This window comes from Sylvia atricapilla, chromosome Z, assembly GCF_009819655.1.
Source record: "Sylvia atricapilla isolate bSylAtr1 chromosome Z, bSylAtr1.pri, whole genome shotgun sequence".
Classification (NCBI taxonomy): domain Eukaryota; kingdom Metazoa; phylum Chordata; class Aves; order Passeriformes; family Sylviidae; genus Sylvia; species Sylvia atricapilla.
Window position 1 is genome coordinate 18,182,279 of NC_089174.1, and position 17,021 is coordinate 18,199,299.

The 17,021-nt window shown below is 37.1% G+C and overlaps 1 protein-coding gene across 1 annotated transcript in view; it reads right to left on the reverse strand.

The window, feature by feature from the left end:
* Positions 1-2,306: 2,306 nt before the first annotated feature.
* EFNA5 (ephrin A5) overlaps positions 2,307-17,021 on the reverse strand; it is a 203,247-nt gene continuing 188,532 nt past the window's right edge. Inside the window, exons 3-5 of the mRNA XM_066339284.1 lie at positions 9,701-9,766; positions 9,225-9,305; positions 2,307-4,079 (exon numbers count right to left, since the gene is read on the reverse strand). Coding sequence (XP_066195381.1) covers positions 3,958-4,079; positions 9,225-9,305; positions 9,701-9,766 — 269 coding nt within the window. The 3' untranslated portion in view covers positions 2,307-3,957. The remainder of the gene's footprint in view (positions 4,080-9,224; positions 9,306-9,700; positions 9,767-17,021) is intronic.

Below are 17,021 nucleotides of genomic sequence, written 5' to 3' on the forward strand. Positions count from 1 at the left end.
GGTTTGAGTGGGTTTTTTTAACATTTTCTTTTACGTTTATATAATGTAAGCATTTCAAAAACAGCACTCAATGAATAAGTGCAAAGAAACTGCAAAGCAGGGCAGTACAAGCACAGGACCACACTGAGCTGGACTTTCATACCCAGATGCATACACAATGAGTGTCTTCAATGGGGTGTCAAGAGTAAGCATGGTAAGCGGATTTCGCAGACTCATGGGTAACCTCCAACATGCCAGCATCTATTAAACTGTACAGACAATGGCAGCAAGCCTATTGTACGGAGATTTGTCTCACATCTGAGAAGCTTGAGGGCAAATGCATGGGAAAAACTCAGTGATGCCAGACCAGAAACAGATCTGCCCATTCACAGCTCCAAATTAAAAAAGGAGGGTGGGAGAGGAGGCAGGGCAGGAAGAGGGAAGAGAAGTGTGGAGGGTTGCACATTAAAATTGGTGATTACAAAATCCAAGTGTAATGAAAAGAGGGGAAGAGTTAACACTCTAAACCTCTGAAAGTGACTGAATCATTGCGCTCATAAGGCAATGGATTAAGTTCAGTTTTGAGGGTCAGGGGTGGGATCAACAGGTACAAATACAACCATTTTCCTTCCACAATTATAGAGGAAAGGAAACAATCTACTCAACTACTCTCAGTACTTCCCAAATTTGTCTCTAGTTCTTTTGGAACCAAGTACATACATATATCGCACATGACACTGGCAAGATCCCTCCTGGAAAAAGCTATTCATGGGAACAAATCCAAAAGGAAAACAGGAGGAAAAAAAATACAAATTAAAAAGAAACAAACAAACAAAATAACAGAAAAGTTGTTATATCCCCAAAGCCTTTTTAGAAACAAACATGATACAAAAGAACAAAACTAACACAGAAACCACAGGGTTCTAACGTAAGACCTTTAAACACCGAGGACAAAACACTGATCATCAAAAGTCATGTTGTTCCAGGTCTTGACACTGTGAAGTCTTGCAACAGATGAACGATTTTCAAAGATGAGTCCTGTATGCTGCAGTGTCATGGCCACTTGTCTCTCAGTTCTCAGCCATGATCACACTTGATGCTTCAAAGCTCCATCTTGTAATCAACACGTGATTTTAATATCCTGAAAGTCTATTGTTCTCACTTACAAAAGACATAAGAATCAAATTAATACTTTATTATCAAACACTATATACAACAGAGGTTGCTAATAATACAGAATTTAAAGAACATAGCTTTAAGTTTTACTTGTCTTTCCTTCGCCATCCAGGTAAGTACAGTACAAAACAATACTCTAAACTAACACGAAATGTTACCTTGTCTATTGAAGGATACACAGTATCCACTAAACTGACTGATCCCTATTTTGCCTGCTTCACATTGCAATGACCTTGGCAGCCAGGAGTGCAGGTCATGGGTGCAAGTAACCCACTTAGGCTGGGGAGAATCAGTACCTCAGACTTGAGCAGGGGCAGAAGAAGGGTAAGGGAGCAACAGACCCCTTAATTTTCAGCAACATCTGCATTTAAAGCATCCAGAGGTTTGCAACACAACACAAAACTCACCAACATTTATGTACTTGGTATGACTGGGATTGCCTAATGCCATCAGGTATGAAACCGGCAGTGCCTGGAACGCTGCTCCCAGTCGTGCTGGGCAGTCCAGGGACCAGCGCTTGTGTTGTCCCTCACCCACGCAGCAAGGCTCCGGGACGGTAGGAAGGGGTGATTCATCAGGAGTAATGCTAGTGAAAATCCTTTGCCGTGGGTAAATGTACATCTTCAACATCATTCAGCGACAAAAGATGACAAATGAAGTCACCATTTCTACATCAAATTTGCACTACCTGTGTGATTGCCTGCAATTACTACAAATCATTTTAATATGGTTACACATCATGCAATATTATCTGTACTCTGGCTAATAATCCATTTGATAAGGTGCATTCTGATTAAGCTAACCTCATCCCAAGCTTTTTAATTCCTACCTACAGTAAGTACTAGTGTGTGTATCGAGTATATACACCTTAAAGAGAGCAAAGTACCAGACAGCCTATAATGAGATTATGACTTCCCTCACTGTTTGGACTGTGTATCTTTATTCTGTACACTTCACACTAGAGGAAATTTCCTGCATTCCTCCTGTAAGTACCGGCCCTGTATTTATGAACATGTATGATATCAGGCAAGCCCAGATCATAGCTCAGCATGCATAAAACCTCCCTTTACATATCAAATTTATTTTCCCCTCTCTTGCCTCAACTTCTGGAAGGCTTTTCTTCATTTAAAAATAAAAAGCCTATGGAATGGCATCACTCAATTTTGTTATGGCAGAATTTTCCTTATAATTAATACAGAAAAATCTTGTTTTGCTTTAATATGCTCCATGTTTTGTTTCCCATTTAACTTAATTACCACAGTTTTTGTCAGAAAAGCTCTGTTTCAGTCTGGGTCTGAAGTGTCACTGATTATGCTTAGCAGACCAAATTTCATGGCGGCCTAGCCGAAAAGTACCCCAAGGCTTGCACTTCCCGGCAAATTACTTTAAAAAGTTTTGTTAGCCAAGGCTCAGATTCCTTAAACAGGGTCACTCCTAATTTCATCAAACAAGACAGTCCCATTTCCTAATTGCATCAAGGGTTACCACTTCTCTCATATGTTTAAATAGGACAAGCATATATACTCACTCTCAGCATAAAGTATATCTAAATAATGTATTTTCTATTCTAGTGGATTTTTAAAAAAATATTTTGTTAAGTCTTTGGGAGCCCATCTAGTTTATCTCTGGCTGATAAACACGTTTCCTCTACTCTTCAAACTGTGCTGGAAGGGGAAAAGATAAAAAATCAACATTGAATTCCTATTCCACACTTCTTTTCTTTCCCCCCACCAAACAATGCTATTAGACTGCCCTGGCTTCTTCCACATGTGATTTATTCCCGTGATTGAGGAACTTACAGGAGAGACAAATCAAGAGAACACTGGAGATCCTGTGTCCCAAACATGTTTCCTCTGGCCACTGATGTCCTCTTTTAGCATGTATTAACACCCAGAGCAGCATCCAAGGCTATCAGCTACTAAGTCAGCGCTGGGGAAGGTCACTTTATTCTCAAAAGTGCCTCTGCATTTCAAGAAAAAAATTTTAGCACCACGGTGATTTGTTTTAAAATAAAATAAGCCGGTGTGCATTATCCCCTTAAAACGAAATAACAGAGGCACTCACACCCCCAGTGAAGTTTCCTAAATCTGACCTTGCCTGCTGTGTGCTAACATTCCTAAATACTAACTTTTTCCTCTCACCAAAGACAGCATGTCTACTTGTGAGCAAAAATTTTACTGTCAAAGATGTTTCAAGACAGTCCTAATAAGAAACATCATGTTCCCCTTTCAGAAGCCTGTTCATTTAGAAACTTCTAGAGGAAATGGTGTTATATTATGTCTAGTCTTAATATCTCCCCTCCAGTTCTGACATGGTGACACAATGCTTTTCACGACCACCTTACGGTGCTGAACAAGAAGGCATAAATGTTGTATCGCAGAGAAAGACTCTCCCAGGTTTTCACTCGCTTTCCTTATCCCTCACTGACTGTGTCTGCCACTACACTTTCTCGTCCACGCACAGATGACACAGTGAGCTAACAGAGGTGACTTCTTAAAGGAGAATGCAGAGGAAAGTAAGAATCACTAGTGTCACTATTATAGTTTGGCATTTTCATTTGGAGTCCTTTTATTTATACGGAGGGGTTAAGAAAGTCACAGGGTAGGTAGGGGTGGGTGCTGAAGCTAGTTATCCCCTTCAAATTTTGCTGAGTTCAGGCTAAAAGGGAGAAGAAAAAGGAAAAATAACAATTTGACATCTGCAAAAACAATAAAGTCCCTTTCCTGGGATGAGCAGTTAGGTGGATCTTTGATGTTCCAAGACCCTGGTATTTTCTGTGACAGGTTGCCGGAGCATACTGTGCTATAATATCAAAAGCATTGCCAGGAGGAACAATAGAGTTGCCAAAAGCCGGCTGGGTATCCTTGGTGTCTGTGCCGCGTTCTCACCACGGGATGGCTCGGCTGACTCATGTACGGTATCATCTGTTCAAACAGAAAGCATACATTCCAATGAGATTTTGCATCCTTAATAAACTCTCACTGAGCTGACAACTGTAAGTAGATTTCAGTGCCTTTATGAAATAGGGCAATGAACCTTGTCCTGTCATTGACTTCCACAAGCGTGTAATACCTCATTATGTAACCAACTTGGGGCCAAGTCCTGCATTTCTTACTGGCAAGACTCCCATTGAAGACCAGAGGAGCAGAAAGTAAATCTGATTTCAGCAGATTGAGGAATGAAAGATTCCTCTTCAGTAAAACACTGTGGCTCTAGCTTTGGGTGTCTCATTAAATAGCAACATCAGTTGGGAGGCAGATAAATAAAAACACCTGCTTTTCAAAAGTGTTGCACATGCCCAGAATTAATTTTGCAGTTAGTCCCCTTATTCAATTTATAGATTTTTGACTCCTGAATTTGAAATGACAGCCTGTAAGCCCAAGCTCTTCCTCGCACAAAATTTCCACTGAAGTATGTTGCATCTGGGGATGAGCGGGAGATGTAACATTATTCCTTCTTTTTTGAAACAAAATTTTGAAGGCTAACACGTGACAGTCACCAATTTTATAGAATATATACTCAATCTGGAAAATCTCACTACCTTTCACGGTACATAACATAGGGATTTACATATATGCTGCTAGAACTAATGAGAAAAGAACCAGCTGAGTTAGGAAAACATGCTTATGCATTAGTTGCAGAAGAAAACAAGGTAGCAAATACTAAATCTATGATACATAATAAAGCCCTGTTTAGTTTTTGTAAGCTTAAGATAAGTATAAAAGCCACAGCTTATAAAATAGTAAAGGTAGGCAAAGTCAGCATCAACTTTGGTGTTATAGCAGTGGTATTTTTCTCTGCAAAAGCCTCCATATCCAAAGCTACCTAGTTTAGCTATTCAAAAAGCAATCAGTCTGAGGCTTCCCATAAAAAAATCAGCTCTTGTTTGAATGAAAGGAAAAGGCCAAACCTTTTTAGGAAGTGTGAAGTGGCCTCAAAATGTATTTGTAAGTTTGTTTTGGAACACCAAAGTTTCCAGCACAACTAATAGCATCTCACCTAACTTAATGCAATAAGCTCCTTATTTTATAAGAGATAAAATGTGTCTATGATGTTTCTGTCTCATAGTGCTCATCTCAAAGTACTGCACTGCCAGGATTACATTGGGTGAGACCTGAGCAGTTCCAGCTAGAGGGACTAATGGAAGCAGGAGTCAGGGCACTGGGATCACCATGGTGCTTTGTCATGGAGCCTTTCATGTCACTTGGCGTTAGCTACAAGCAAGCTCCCTCCCTTTCATACCCTTGACACCTAGCACAAAATCAGGAGAGCACTTAGCATAATTTAGGTTAATAGGCTCTTCAGCCTCAGCTCAGTTACACAGCAAGATGCACAGTAAACTGAATTAGCTATTTATCACATGTATTTTCTCCAGCACTAATTGATGCTATAATCACATAAGGCTTATCAACAGGTTTCAGTGCTGCTCAAGGCAAATGTATGAACAGCAAGCACTGATAAGTTATAAATATGTTCATGTTTATAAGAAAGAGACATCTCTTCTTGGTGGTGCCAAGCAATAGCATAGGAGGCAAAGGGAAGAAAGATACACCTGAAGAGGAGAACTTCTTTACTGTGTGGGTGGAACCATGTCCAAAGAGGGTGTGGAGTCTTCCACCCTGGAGCTAGTCAAAAGCCATCTGGACATAATCCTTAGTAACATGCTCTAGAGGACCTGCTTGTGTATGGAGGTTAGAAGATGCTCCCTTCCAACCTTATCCATTCTGTGACTCTGTGGCACCAATGGGAAAGTCTGGCTGGGATGGCTTAAATTGCAGCTCCACACCATGTATGGCAAGGAGACTCTCCCAGGCATACTGGGCCCAAACGAGGCCCCAGTATTTTTCCTCCAAAATTATTCCAAAGGAATCTAAAAATATCAGTGAATGCCAGCTTCTGAAATTGCTACTTTCAGTGGTCATCAAAAACTGTTTCACATTTCAATTCTGAGTTACAATCTTGCACTATGGTGACACTGCAATGCCAATACAGTACTTCACAAAAGCTTGCTTCCCAATTAAAACATATTTAAGAAGTTACAGAGAAAAAACATCCCTGTGTTGTCAGTTCTACCTCCCTCCATATACTGAAAGCTAGCTCTTCCTAATCTAAAACATTTACTCACAGCTGATGAACAAAAACGACACAGGAGAATAATATGTATTACCTTCTATCTCTAGAATTGCAAATAAGTCTGAATTTGCAACACTGAATGTCAACAATTTTGGCCTAATTACATCAGTGAGTCAGCACTAAAACACAATAGGGCAGAACTAGTGTATAGCAGCAATAAATCCTCATTCTCTCCAACTATCAGATACTGCCACAACTGGAACACTGGCTACTGCGGAAAAACTCAATGAAAAAGCACTAAGCTAAAAAGATTACATCTCTTAAATGAAAAATACAGAGACATCCTATGATGCCATTTTTATAAAGCCATTCTTCACAGAAGAATTAATTTCCATGTAGCATTAAGGGACTCCTTTTGAGAAATCATCTGGGTTTTCTCTCAAGGTTTGCTGTTGCAAGGTTTCTGCACTCATATATTAGAACACGATTAATCTGCAGTTATGAAAATCACTTTATAAATATGATTTTCCTTGGAGGTGCAGAGTCATAACTGCACAGCTTTAAGGCTTGGGGGAAAGGGGTTGCTTCATTTGAAACACTGAAGACAATTGATGAAGAGGAAAAGACTCCTGAGTAAAATCCAGGTGGTCACTACTAAACACTGGGAATACCAGCAATATAGAAAAAATTATTTTGACAGCCATGAATTTTTCAGATCACACAGCCTTACATCACATGCTTCAGGTATAACTTTCAGATATGCACAGCTGCAATTTTTGTTAAAAGGACCTTTTCTTTTTTATTATTAAGGAGAAAGAGAGGGGAGGAATAGGAATAGAGCCAATTACTCCCACCACTTGTAAAAGTGCAATCACTGTAGATTCCTACAAATTTCTAAACAAAACCAGTGAAATTACGACGGTTCAAAAATCACACAAATGGTGATTTTTACAAGAAAGATGACCGTGAGTAATCTGCTGAACATGACCCTCCTGCCTTCCGATTCTTCTGTCTACTGTGGCAGGCTAGGGGAGAGCACAGAAGCAGAAGATGCTCGTCAGAGACATGTAAATTAGTACAAGACACAGAACACATGCAATGAGATCCACCAAGGCAGCAGCAACCCTAACAGGCCAACAGAGAAATGTGACAGCAGTTGGCACATCTCAGAGTGAGTGATTATCTAATGGTGACTGGCCCAATTAATAATACAAATATACATGGGTATCAGGAGTGGGAATTTTGTGGTACCAAACCTTCTCATTAAAGCTATTACTTCCCCCTGATAACACAAACAATATTTCATCTCAGATTGCAGGATGCTCTTTGTTTGATTTTGCTTGCCTCGTTTGCCTGCTGCTTTCTAATGATGTGCTTTTGTGATGATGTTAGCTAGTCACAGCCAATCAGTAGGAAGTGAGAAGCACTGCTGAAACAAAAATTTAGCAAGTTTAATAAAATCAGGCATGTGCTACTCAGATGATCTTTTTTGCAAGCAGTATCAGACACATTAATTAGACCATGTTCACCAAGTCACAAATGTAAAAAGGTGCACTGAGTTTCAAACTCACAGGTAGAGACAGTGAGAGAAAATCCTAGGGTCTTTTGTAGAAGAATGCTGCTAATAAATGTACAAATATAGCCAATGTAAGTGCTATGTACAACTATTAATGCAATGCACAACTATCCTTGCATTTAGATTTACCTAGAGAACATCTCTGACTCACACAACTCCAAATTTTTAGGAAAGATCTGAAAATTATTTTAAAGAAAAATAATAAATTCTATTGTTTATCCACAGATAAATAATTTAAACCAGCTAAACTGTAAAAGCCTGATTATACTTATCTATAACTAATAAAATTTAATTAAAGGATCCGCATATAAAAAAGAGCAAAAAAATTAATATGTTGTTTTCTATGTGAAGAGAATGTTGCTTCACATGCAAATAACATAAGAGGAAAAAGATGTCAATAATCTCTTCTTTAGGGTATGTACTAAATAATATGTGTGTAGTATTTTCTAATATGATTTGTGTATTTGACTGTTTATTTTAATTATTGAGGCTTTAATGCAATAAGTGAGCAATGTGTAGGTACATATAAAATGAACAGGTCTACCACTACTGCAAATACTTTTCCTACATACCTACCTAATTTTAACTCCTTTTAAGTCGTTCAGGTTACTCATACCCCTAGACTTATATACACTTCTGTCACAAGCTTCAGCCACACAAACAATACACATGCACTTTCCACATGGAGGTACATTAGCTTGATTGATGGTGGAGGTTAATGGAACTTTGTCCTGGGCAGATGAGGAGTATCCTTATTCCTAAGGCAGTATTTTGCAATAAAAGCCCCCGAAACTTCAGTTTGCTTCAATAAAAGCAGGAGACGAATTTGTATTTATATATTTATCTATATATCAGTGTGTGTGAGTGTGTGTACATGCACATGTGTAAAATGATACTTTGCCTAAACAAGTATACACAAAACTAGATTTAATTTTAAAGAACTAGTTTCCTTTTAAACAAAAATTCCGTTAGCTGAATACCTGTGTCATGCATTGGCTTTCAACAAGCAATGGTCCTGTTTTTCTGAAAGACCAATAACCACATAACAAATGAAGTGTGCCCATTGACTTTGTTTCCAAAACTTTGAGTCCACTTAGTAAGTAGAGTGTGTTGTCAATATGCTGAGTGTTTGGCTTGGATGGGCCACTGGCTCTAAGACAGTGGTGGAAATTTTACACTGGCACACACCAAATTTCACTAAATCATGTCACCCCCAAAAAAACCCAAATAAAGCAACATTTTTACTTCCCTGCATTAAACAAGGATACAGGAAATACACCATAAGCTGTATTAGCACTGCTGGGAATGTGCAAAAGCAGGGCAGCTGTACCATGCAAAGCATGCAGAGAGAAGGAAAAAAGTACTGAAGCACCAGAGGGATACACGCATTTGTTAAAAGAGATTCTCTAAGCATACTAACCTGCTGGTTCTAATGAATTTTCTACTTTGTCGTTAACATCGAAAACACGATCATGAACACCTATAGTTTTCATACAGCTGTCTATAACAAAAATAGAGATAACAGCCAGATATGTTAGTGAAACACCCTTACACTCCCCATTTTCTTTTTTCCTGTCTTTTTTTCTGTCTATTTACCATACATAATTAAGCATATTCATATTTTAAAGTCTGTGGCACTTGTCCAAATGCCAATGTATGTCTTCCATTTGTACAAAGTTCAAGAAACAACAAGTTAGAAACTGCCAAGTAATTCAAACAAAGCTTTATGAAAAATGATAAGAAAATACATATAAATGTATAACATAAACATTGCTGTATGTAAAGAACAGATACAAGATTTAACGGTAAAAAAAATAAAATTCTGTTGTTTACTAGACCACACAGTAAAGCAGGCACTAGAAGGCTACCCTCAAAAGCTTAAGCTGAAGAACTTACTTGCTGGTCGCACAAACACCTTAAGCTTTAGGCAGGATCTCCTTCCATTATCTGGGATTGCAGAAGCTGTAAAATGAAGAAAAAGGAAAAAATAAGTGGAAGAGTAAGGTAGTGAAAATCCAAAATATCTTTTGCACTGAAATAAAATATTCTTTCTCTTCCCTTTTTCTTAATTCCTGATACACTTTAATCCCTGAATGTAAGGACTTCAAGTACACAAAGTATCTTGATTATCCAAAAGCATAAAATGCAGTTTTATTCAAATTAATTTCTTTATTATTTTACACGGAAGAAGTGAAGCACATGCTATTTTCCATGTTTCATTACCTCCTTTCACCTTTCCACACCTTTTTCTTGAACACTTAAAGTTTTTACTTTAATTTATATTTTAATTTTACTTTAATTTAATAATTTACTTTAATATGGTTTTTACTATAATTCATATGTTCACATTATAAAAATACTTCAGAATATAGAACGCTCAGAGAAAAGCCAACCTTGAAACATTAGGCCATGGACCTCAACAATTCAAAAAGGGATGAAAAACCAAAATTACACCAAAGATGACAGTGGTAAAAATGGAACAATCTATATACTTCAAGCAAAGCAGAAATACACACCACTAAATTTTACAGCAAACTCAATCTTCATAAGCATCTGTCTTTGCTGAGAAAATATTTAACTCGCTTCAGTCAAAATATGATTCCCCATGTTATGCAGCTAACAAACCAAAATCAACTTATTCCTTATTTTTGCCCTGCCTCATCATTTCCCATTCAAAGAATTTAATTTTTGGGAATACTTACTGTATTAGGAAAAAAAAAACTAAGTGGAAATATGTCTAGCTCTAGTGCAAAAGGTCACCCAAAAAGGTCTAGTGGCAGCACCTACTTATTTCACAGAAAAAAAGTGCTGTTGTGAAAACTTCCTTTCTATAACCATTTTTGCCCCAAAATACAATGTAATAAGGAAATATTCCTACGTCTCACCACCAAGGTATCCCTTGAGCACTGTTTGTCAATATTTACACACTGGTAAATTTCCTCAATATCTGCAATTCTGATATCGTATGTTGGCCCATAATACACAACCAAGCAATTTGACTTGGGCATGGAGATTTTCACTTGCGAAAGACCATTCACAGTTTTTTTTCTTGAGAACTCCTCATGAGCCATTGCTAAAAATATTACTTGAAGCACTGCCAGGTAGCTTTTATTTCATTGAATTCAAAATCTATGTATTAGGGCAGAATGAATTGCATTTTGCATTAGATGGCCCCTACTGGAAAAGATGGTTGGGCTGACAAGATGTTAGTTTCCTCTATTTACCCTTATTTCATCCACTTTTATAAATTCTGTCCTTGTGTGTGACAAACAATTAAAATTATTTATACATAGACATATGAACTCTTTGTCTTCATGTTAAGCTCACACCTGAACAGCTCCTCAACTAATTTGAAATAAATTTCCTAACTCTTCAATGATGTTCTTGCAGGCAGGCATCAGATTTTTCCTAGAACTTACCAAGAACTAGCAAATTCAGTACAAACACAAAAAAAGGAGCAAAGCAAGAATCTAATACAGCTCATGCTGTGATTCTGCATCATCAAAGTTCTTGAAAAATTGATCTACCTCTTGTGGTTAAAAGCATGTAGGAATGATGCTCCCCCTCACAATGCCAAGCAGTTAAGAGTTAACAGCTGCCTTTGACTATAGCATTTTACAAAGTCAGAAACTCCACTGAGTTTACACTAATTTGTGTATTATTTAGGGCACAGTATTTGCACTCTGTGGCTACTTTCAGGAAATGGTGTCCTTCCCGTGGCCCTCACGGAACACACACAACTGGCTAATTACTTTGTTAAGACTAAACAGGCAGCTATAGATTTCTCCAAAGATAAAAATCCTATAATCATTACCAAATTACTAGGATAAAGGTGAAAAATCACATTTGCAATGTAAGACAAAACTGAATCCCTACAGTAAATTTATCACTGGTAATTTTTTTCTGCCAGGAAATTATTTCAGAAGTGCATTATGGCACACATTTATTTAAAGGCAAGTTTTTGCTTTGATGCTTTCACGCTTTTGCTTTTGTCCATAAAATAAGCATGTTTTGCTTATTTAAACTGCTGTTTATCAGAATGGTCTGTCAGTCAGTGACTAATCAGAATACCACTGACTAGCTAGGATAGCTAGGAGCTAATAATATCTCATCTGGAAATAAAATCTACTCTTTCTGGAAAAACAGAAAATTCATGCTTTGTACACTGATGTCCGTACGTTCACGTAGTATTTGCACACACACAGGAGCAAATAACAGCTAGCAATTTGACATATTCTTGAGAAAAAAAATATTAAAATCCATTCACTATTGAAATATTTTCCACTGGTCTTTATACTCTCTTGCAACTATAGAGTGCATCATGAAGAAATGTCCTATAACAACTATAACAGTTGCACTTGAGTCACCATTCCAGAAACTGGCACAGTCTTAGTGAGAAATATGAAATAGTCTTTGTCTTCTTCAAATTATGTACTGTCAATATTTGCTGTAAACTCAGAAAGATGCCTCTTTAATCTGGGTTTTACACCTTCAGAAAGAATAATAATGGCTACCAAAAAAATTCAAGTTTAATTTTTCTGCACTTCCATCTTCCTTAACAACCAAGACCAAGGTGATGAAGGCACACATTGCAACCTCTTTGGCCTTCCTGAGAAATTAAATGCCGTTTGCCAAGATGCATGACTGCTATCAATTTTCTTTCTTCCTTTCTTTTCTTCCACCCTCCCTCCTCTTCCTTTCTCCCTTTCATCTTAAAAGAAAAAAAAAAAAAACAAAACATTCACCAATGTTAGTTTTTGTTTTAAATGACCAGATGTTTAACCCATTGGAAAGGAGAAAGAGAACTGCTCCTTTTCAGCTGGGATTCGTTAAAGCTGCTTCTCAAGTAAACCATTGTTGTTGTTGCTACATTCCACTGAAATTAGCTACAGTACAAGAAAATATGTCATTTCTAGGTGATACAACGAGAAATTTCATTCTCCTTCCTGAATGAAATCAGGTTAGGCCCTAAGGCTTTGCTACAAGGCTTTTATATTTGCCCATTTTAAAGGTAATATTAGCTGTAAAACACAATCCAGTTCTGAGAGCAAGAAGCCTCTGATGCTAATGGAACCTGTCCCAAGTAACCCTTTCCATTTCAAAAGTCAGAATTCCCAAGGAAAAAAAAATAGGCAATTGAATCCTTGCTGCAAACAAACAAACAAACAAACAAAAAACCAAACAAAACCACAAAAAAAACCACCACAACCAACCAAAAAAACCCTTTGAAGAAACTCCCTTATAAGGAACAGAATAGGTCATATCCACTTCTTTTTTTCATTAATGATATTAGACTGGAAAAGATCAGACTGGTTCCGTTTGTGTCAGGAAGAATCGCAACTGAAAACAGAAGAGGAACTCTGGACTTTTGCTAGTTCCTACATGTAATTACAATTCCTATGATACCTCCTCACCTTTACCAGCAACTTCAAGAAAATCTCCTGGGTTCCTCTCTTAGAGAAAACATTTTAGACCTCATGGTTACACAAAGACTAGGGGTGAGAAGAAAGTGAACAATAAAATCCCTCTGAAATCACAAGATACATTAAAACATCTGAATGATTATAAAAATAACTGGTTTGGTCTCTTAATTATTTTTTTAGAATAGGAAAATTCAACAATGGAGAAAAAACCTAAGTCATGAGCTCTGCATTGTTCAGATGAGAATTCCAATTCCATTCATTAAGCTAGGAAAAAGAACATACAATGAACTACTGCACACAGGACTAGGTCCAAGCTGGATCCAAAAACAGCCTATAAAGACAAATTAGATGGGAAAATTTCTCATCTCTGAATCCCTTCTGGTTACCACTTTTATACCCTGTAAGGAAAGGAAAGAAAGTGATGAAAATTATTCTCTCCTCATCTACAGCCAGATCATAAATATTTCCGTATTTGCTAGCTATATTTAAATATATAAAAAAAAATTATACAACTCCCACATCTCACTCCTAAGTAGTTCTCGCCTAAAAAACACATGGTACATTATTAATATATTAAATATAAATAACAGGTTAGGTCCTTCATCAGTCTGGTAGCAATTAGCAGACTTATTCAATGACTGCAAAAAGCTGCAGACAGAGAACAAAAAAATAACATATACAGAAAACAGTTATGCAGTTCAATTTACTAAAATAAATCCCAAAAACTCATTCAAGGAGCCATCACAATATGGACCATCAACATACAAAATAAGCTAATTAAAAAGTAAATGTAAATAAATAAATAAATAATTCAAAAGTAACTTAGTTATCAGGACATGCTATTGTTGTGACAGAAGCAGTAATTATTTCCTTTCCTAAGAGAGGCAACAGTTTGGCTGGTGAGTACCTGAGGCTAAGTTTCTAACACAGAAGCAAGTTACCAGGCTGCCACATTTAAAGTGTCTCAACCATCCTATTTATTGATATTCGTACGTAATCAATCATTACTTCTGCTTGCCTCCTCACTAATTTTTAGCTTTCTAATTACAGGATTGTGCTTTTCCCTAAAATGCAAATCCAGATACAGAGGAAAAAATCACAAATGCAGTTCAAATCCTTCTTTAGCACTACAAAGACATTTAACATTCATGGCACAAGCCACAGTGGGCCTTATTAGAAAGCGAAACTGGTTCAGTTGGAAATAGCACTCCATTTATCTAAGGTACTCCAACAGCACCTTTGTTTAGAATGGGGGGACACTGGTAAAGAGCATCCTTTCCCTATGCAGAAGAAACACAACACCCTCTGCAGATGCTGTTTCTCTGCAGATACTCTGCAGATGGCAATTCTCTTACTATTTTGTATTTCAATTTCTATTACCAGTTCACTTGGAGTATTCTCTGAAGGGATTATAAAGCACAGTTTGTGAAACACAGGAGACAAGGCAATGCTCTCATTGCATTTTTGAAAAAAGTGATGCATATTCTCTTCTGCTGTCTGCTAGGAAATCCAGCACACAGGGTGTCCTAGTGGGGAAGAAGTGAGAAATCATGCCAAGATCTCACCTCAGTTCGTTGCACACATACTACTACCAGCACCCTCTGTTACACAGACTCTGGCACTGATAAGTGCTTCCCAACCACAACCACTGAACAGATGTTTTGTTTCAGACTGGGAAGTCAACAGAGGATCAATTCTGAACTTTCCAGCACAACAAATCGAGATGCCACATGCATACAGCTTGACTAAATACCTAACACTTACTGCCCAATCAAAAGTGTTGCACATACAACTTCTGTAACTACCTGGAGAAACACCACAAAGAGAGAGTCTGCAGCAACCCAGTACACAGGATGCTGGATGTCGTAGATCAGAAACCCACTTTTACTCAGTCCTTGCACTCTCTTAGACCTGTAATTTACAGACAATCTCTTCAGGAGAAAATATTTATAGCTGTGATTTGCCTCTAGCCCTTTCAGGCACAATAGCACTCCCATTAGTCAAATCCAATACCCAGGTAACCTTATACAACCTGCAAATCATAACTCCAACCAACTTGAAGTATTTTAACATCCAATATCCTGTGTCAGCTCTAGAGCTTTTGAAAGTTTTATTTTTAAGAAGAGTCACCTGCTTCTTTCTTTGAACAGAAATGAGTATGTGTGAAAGCATTAAAAATGCAGTTTTCCATTATGTTTGCCACAGGCAATATTTCTCAATTTGTGCAAGTCAGAAGAAAAAAATAGCCTATTAGTTGTTAGAAGAGCTCAGCCTTTCCCCAGTAGGTTTTCATGTGATTTACCATACAACACAAATGTATGCAAATTAGCCAGGTAAATGCAGAATTAGTTATTAATATTCTTCTCACAGTTTAGATTGAAAAAAAGTTTAAAATTTGCATAAATGGTACAACTGAAAAAGTCAGCTAGAATTAAATCAATCAATAAAGCATTCCTCTGTGTGCATACATGAAGTAAGACCCATATCTAAGGACAATAAAGGGTTTTTTTAAAATTATTTACCAAAAAGCAAGTTACTTGTAAGGATTTATAGATAATTTTCTTCTGTACACTTCAAAACAAAACAAAACAATTTAAATAGGTTAATACTGTTCCTACAGAAACCATGTCTTTCATCAGTACTTCAGTTTAAATTAAAAATCCTTGCATACCTGCTCTTTCATTCCAACCCATCAGCAAAAGCTTTGTTCTGGTAGCACACAGATGACTCCATTCTGAGAAAATTAAAATATTGAATGACTATGACTTAGTCATTCTTCAGACCTAATAATTAAGCACAATTCCTCAATAAATTATGACTAAACTTATTGGTAGCTTTGTTCTAGCCAATTCTATCATCTCTGTGTTTAGTAATAACCAAGATGAGAGTAAAAAAAAATACTGCAAAACTTAAAGATTCAGAAATCTCAAGCCTACAGAGGGACAATCTAATCTGAAAAACCCTTTGACCCAAGACTGCCAACAACACTCATAAACTAAAATTAAAAAAATACTTAAAATGGAAACAAAATAAATAAATAAGTGAACAAACAAACATGAAAGGTGACAGTGAATACTGCTCATGACTTAATACAAGCAAAAGTAGTGTGGATACTAACATTTCCAATTGCGTATTTTAAACTCCACACTATTAATAGGGCATCTAATACAAATGCATACTTTGCACTATTCTTGCATTCTCAACTACATCTGGATTTCATTTTTGCGCTGATCTCTGTATGTGTATAGATACATGTCCACACACATACACAGACTTATACTCTGCATTTCATTCAAAATATAAATGATAAAGTGCACATCATGAGGGAAAAGACTTGATAAAAGCCATGTCCACAACAAACAGGTTGTGAAATGCCACATTTATTTCCTAATGTCTTTTACATAATTTGCACTGGCATTGCAATGTGTAAACCCACTGGATTATTATGGCCTATCTCACAAGTGACTAAAATTCTCAGACCTACTAAAAATAGCCTAGTAAATGGAAATGAGTTGCCAGACAAATGCTATTTTAGTGAGAGTTCTTGGAAGAAAGCAATACAGTGTTACTGTTTCTGCACTTAATGCTGAATTAACTGCCCCACTGCAACTGCTTGGCCAGGAAGAATATAATTTTTCTTGCATTTTCTAATCCATTGCAGCTTATATATCTGGTTGAAGGCTGTAGAGACTGAAAATATGTTTCGTATCAAAGTCATATAAAAAAATCCAGCCATGTGTGTTAGGAGACATAAACCATGGACTTCAGGTTTTATTAAGCAACTTGTTTAGTAT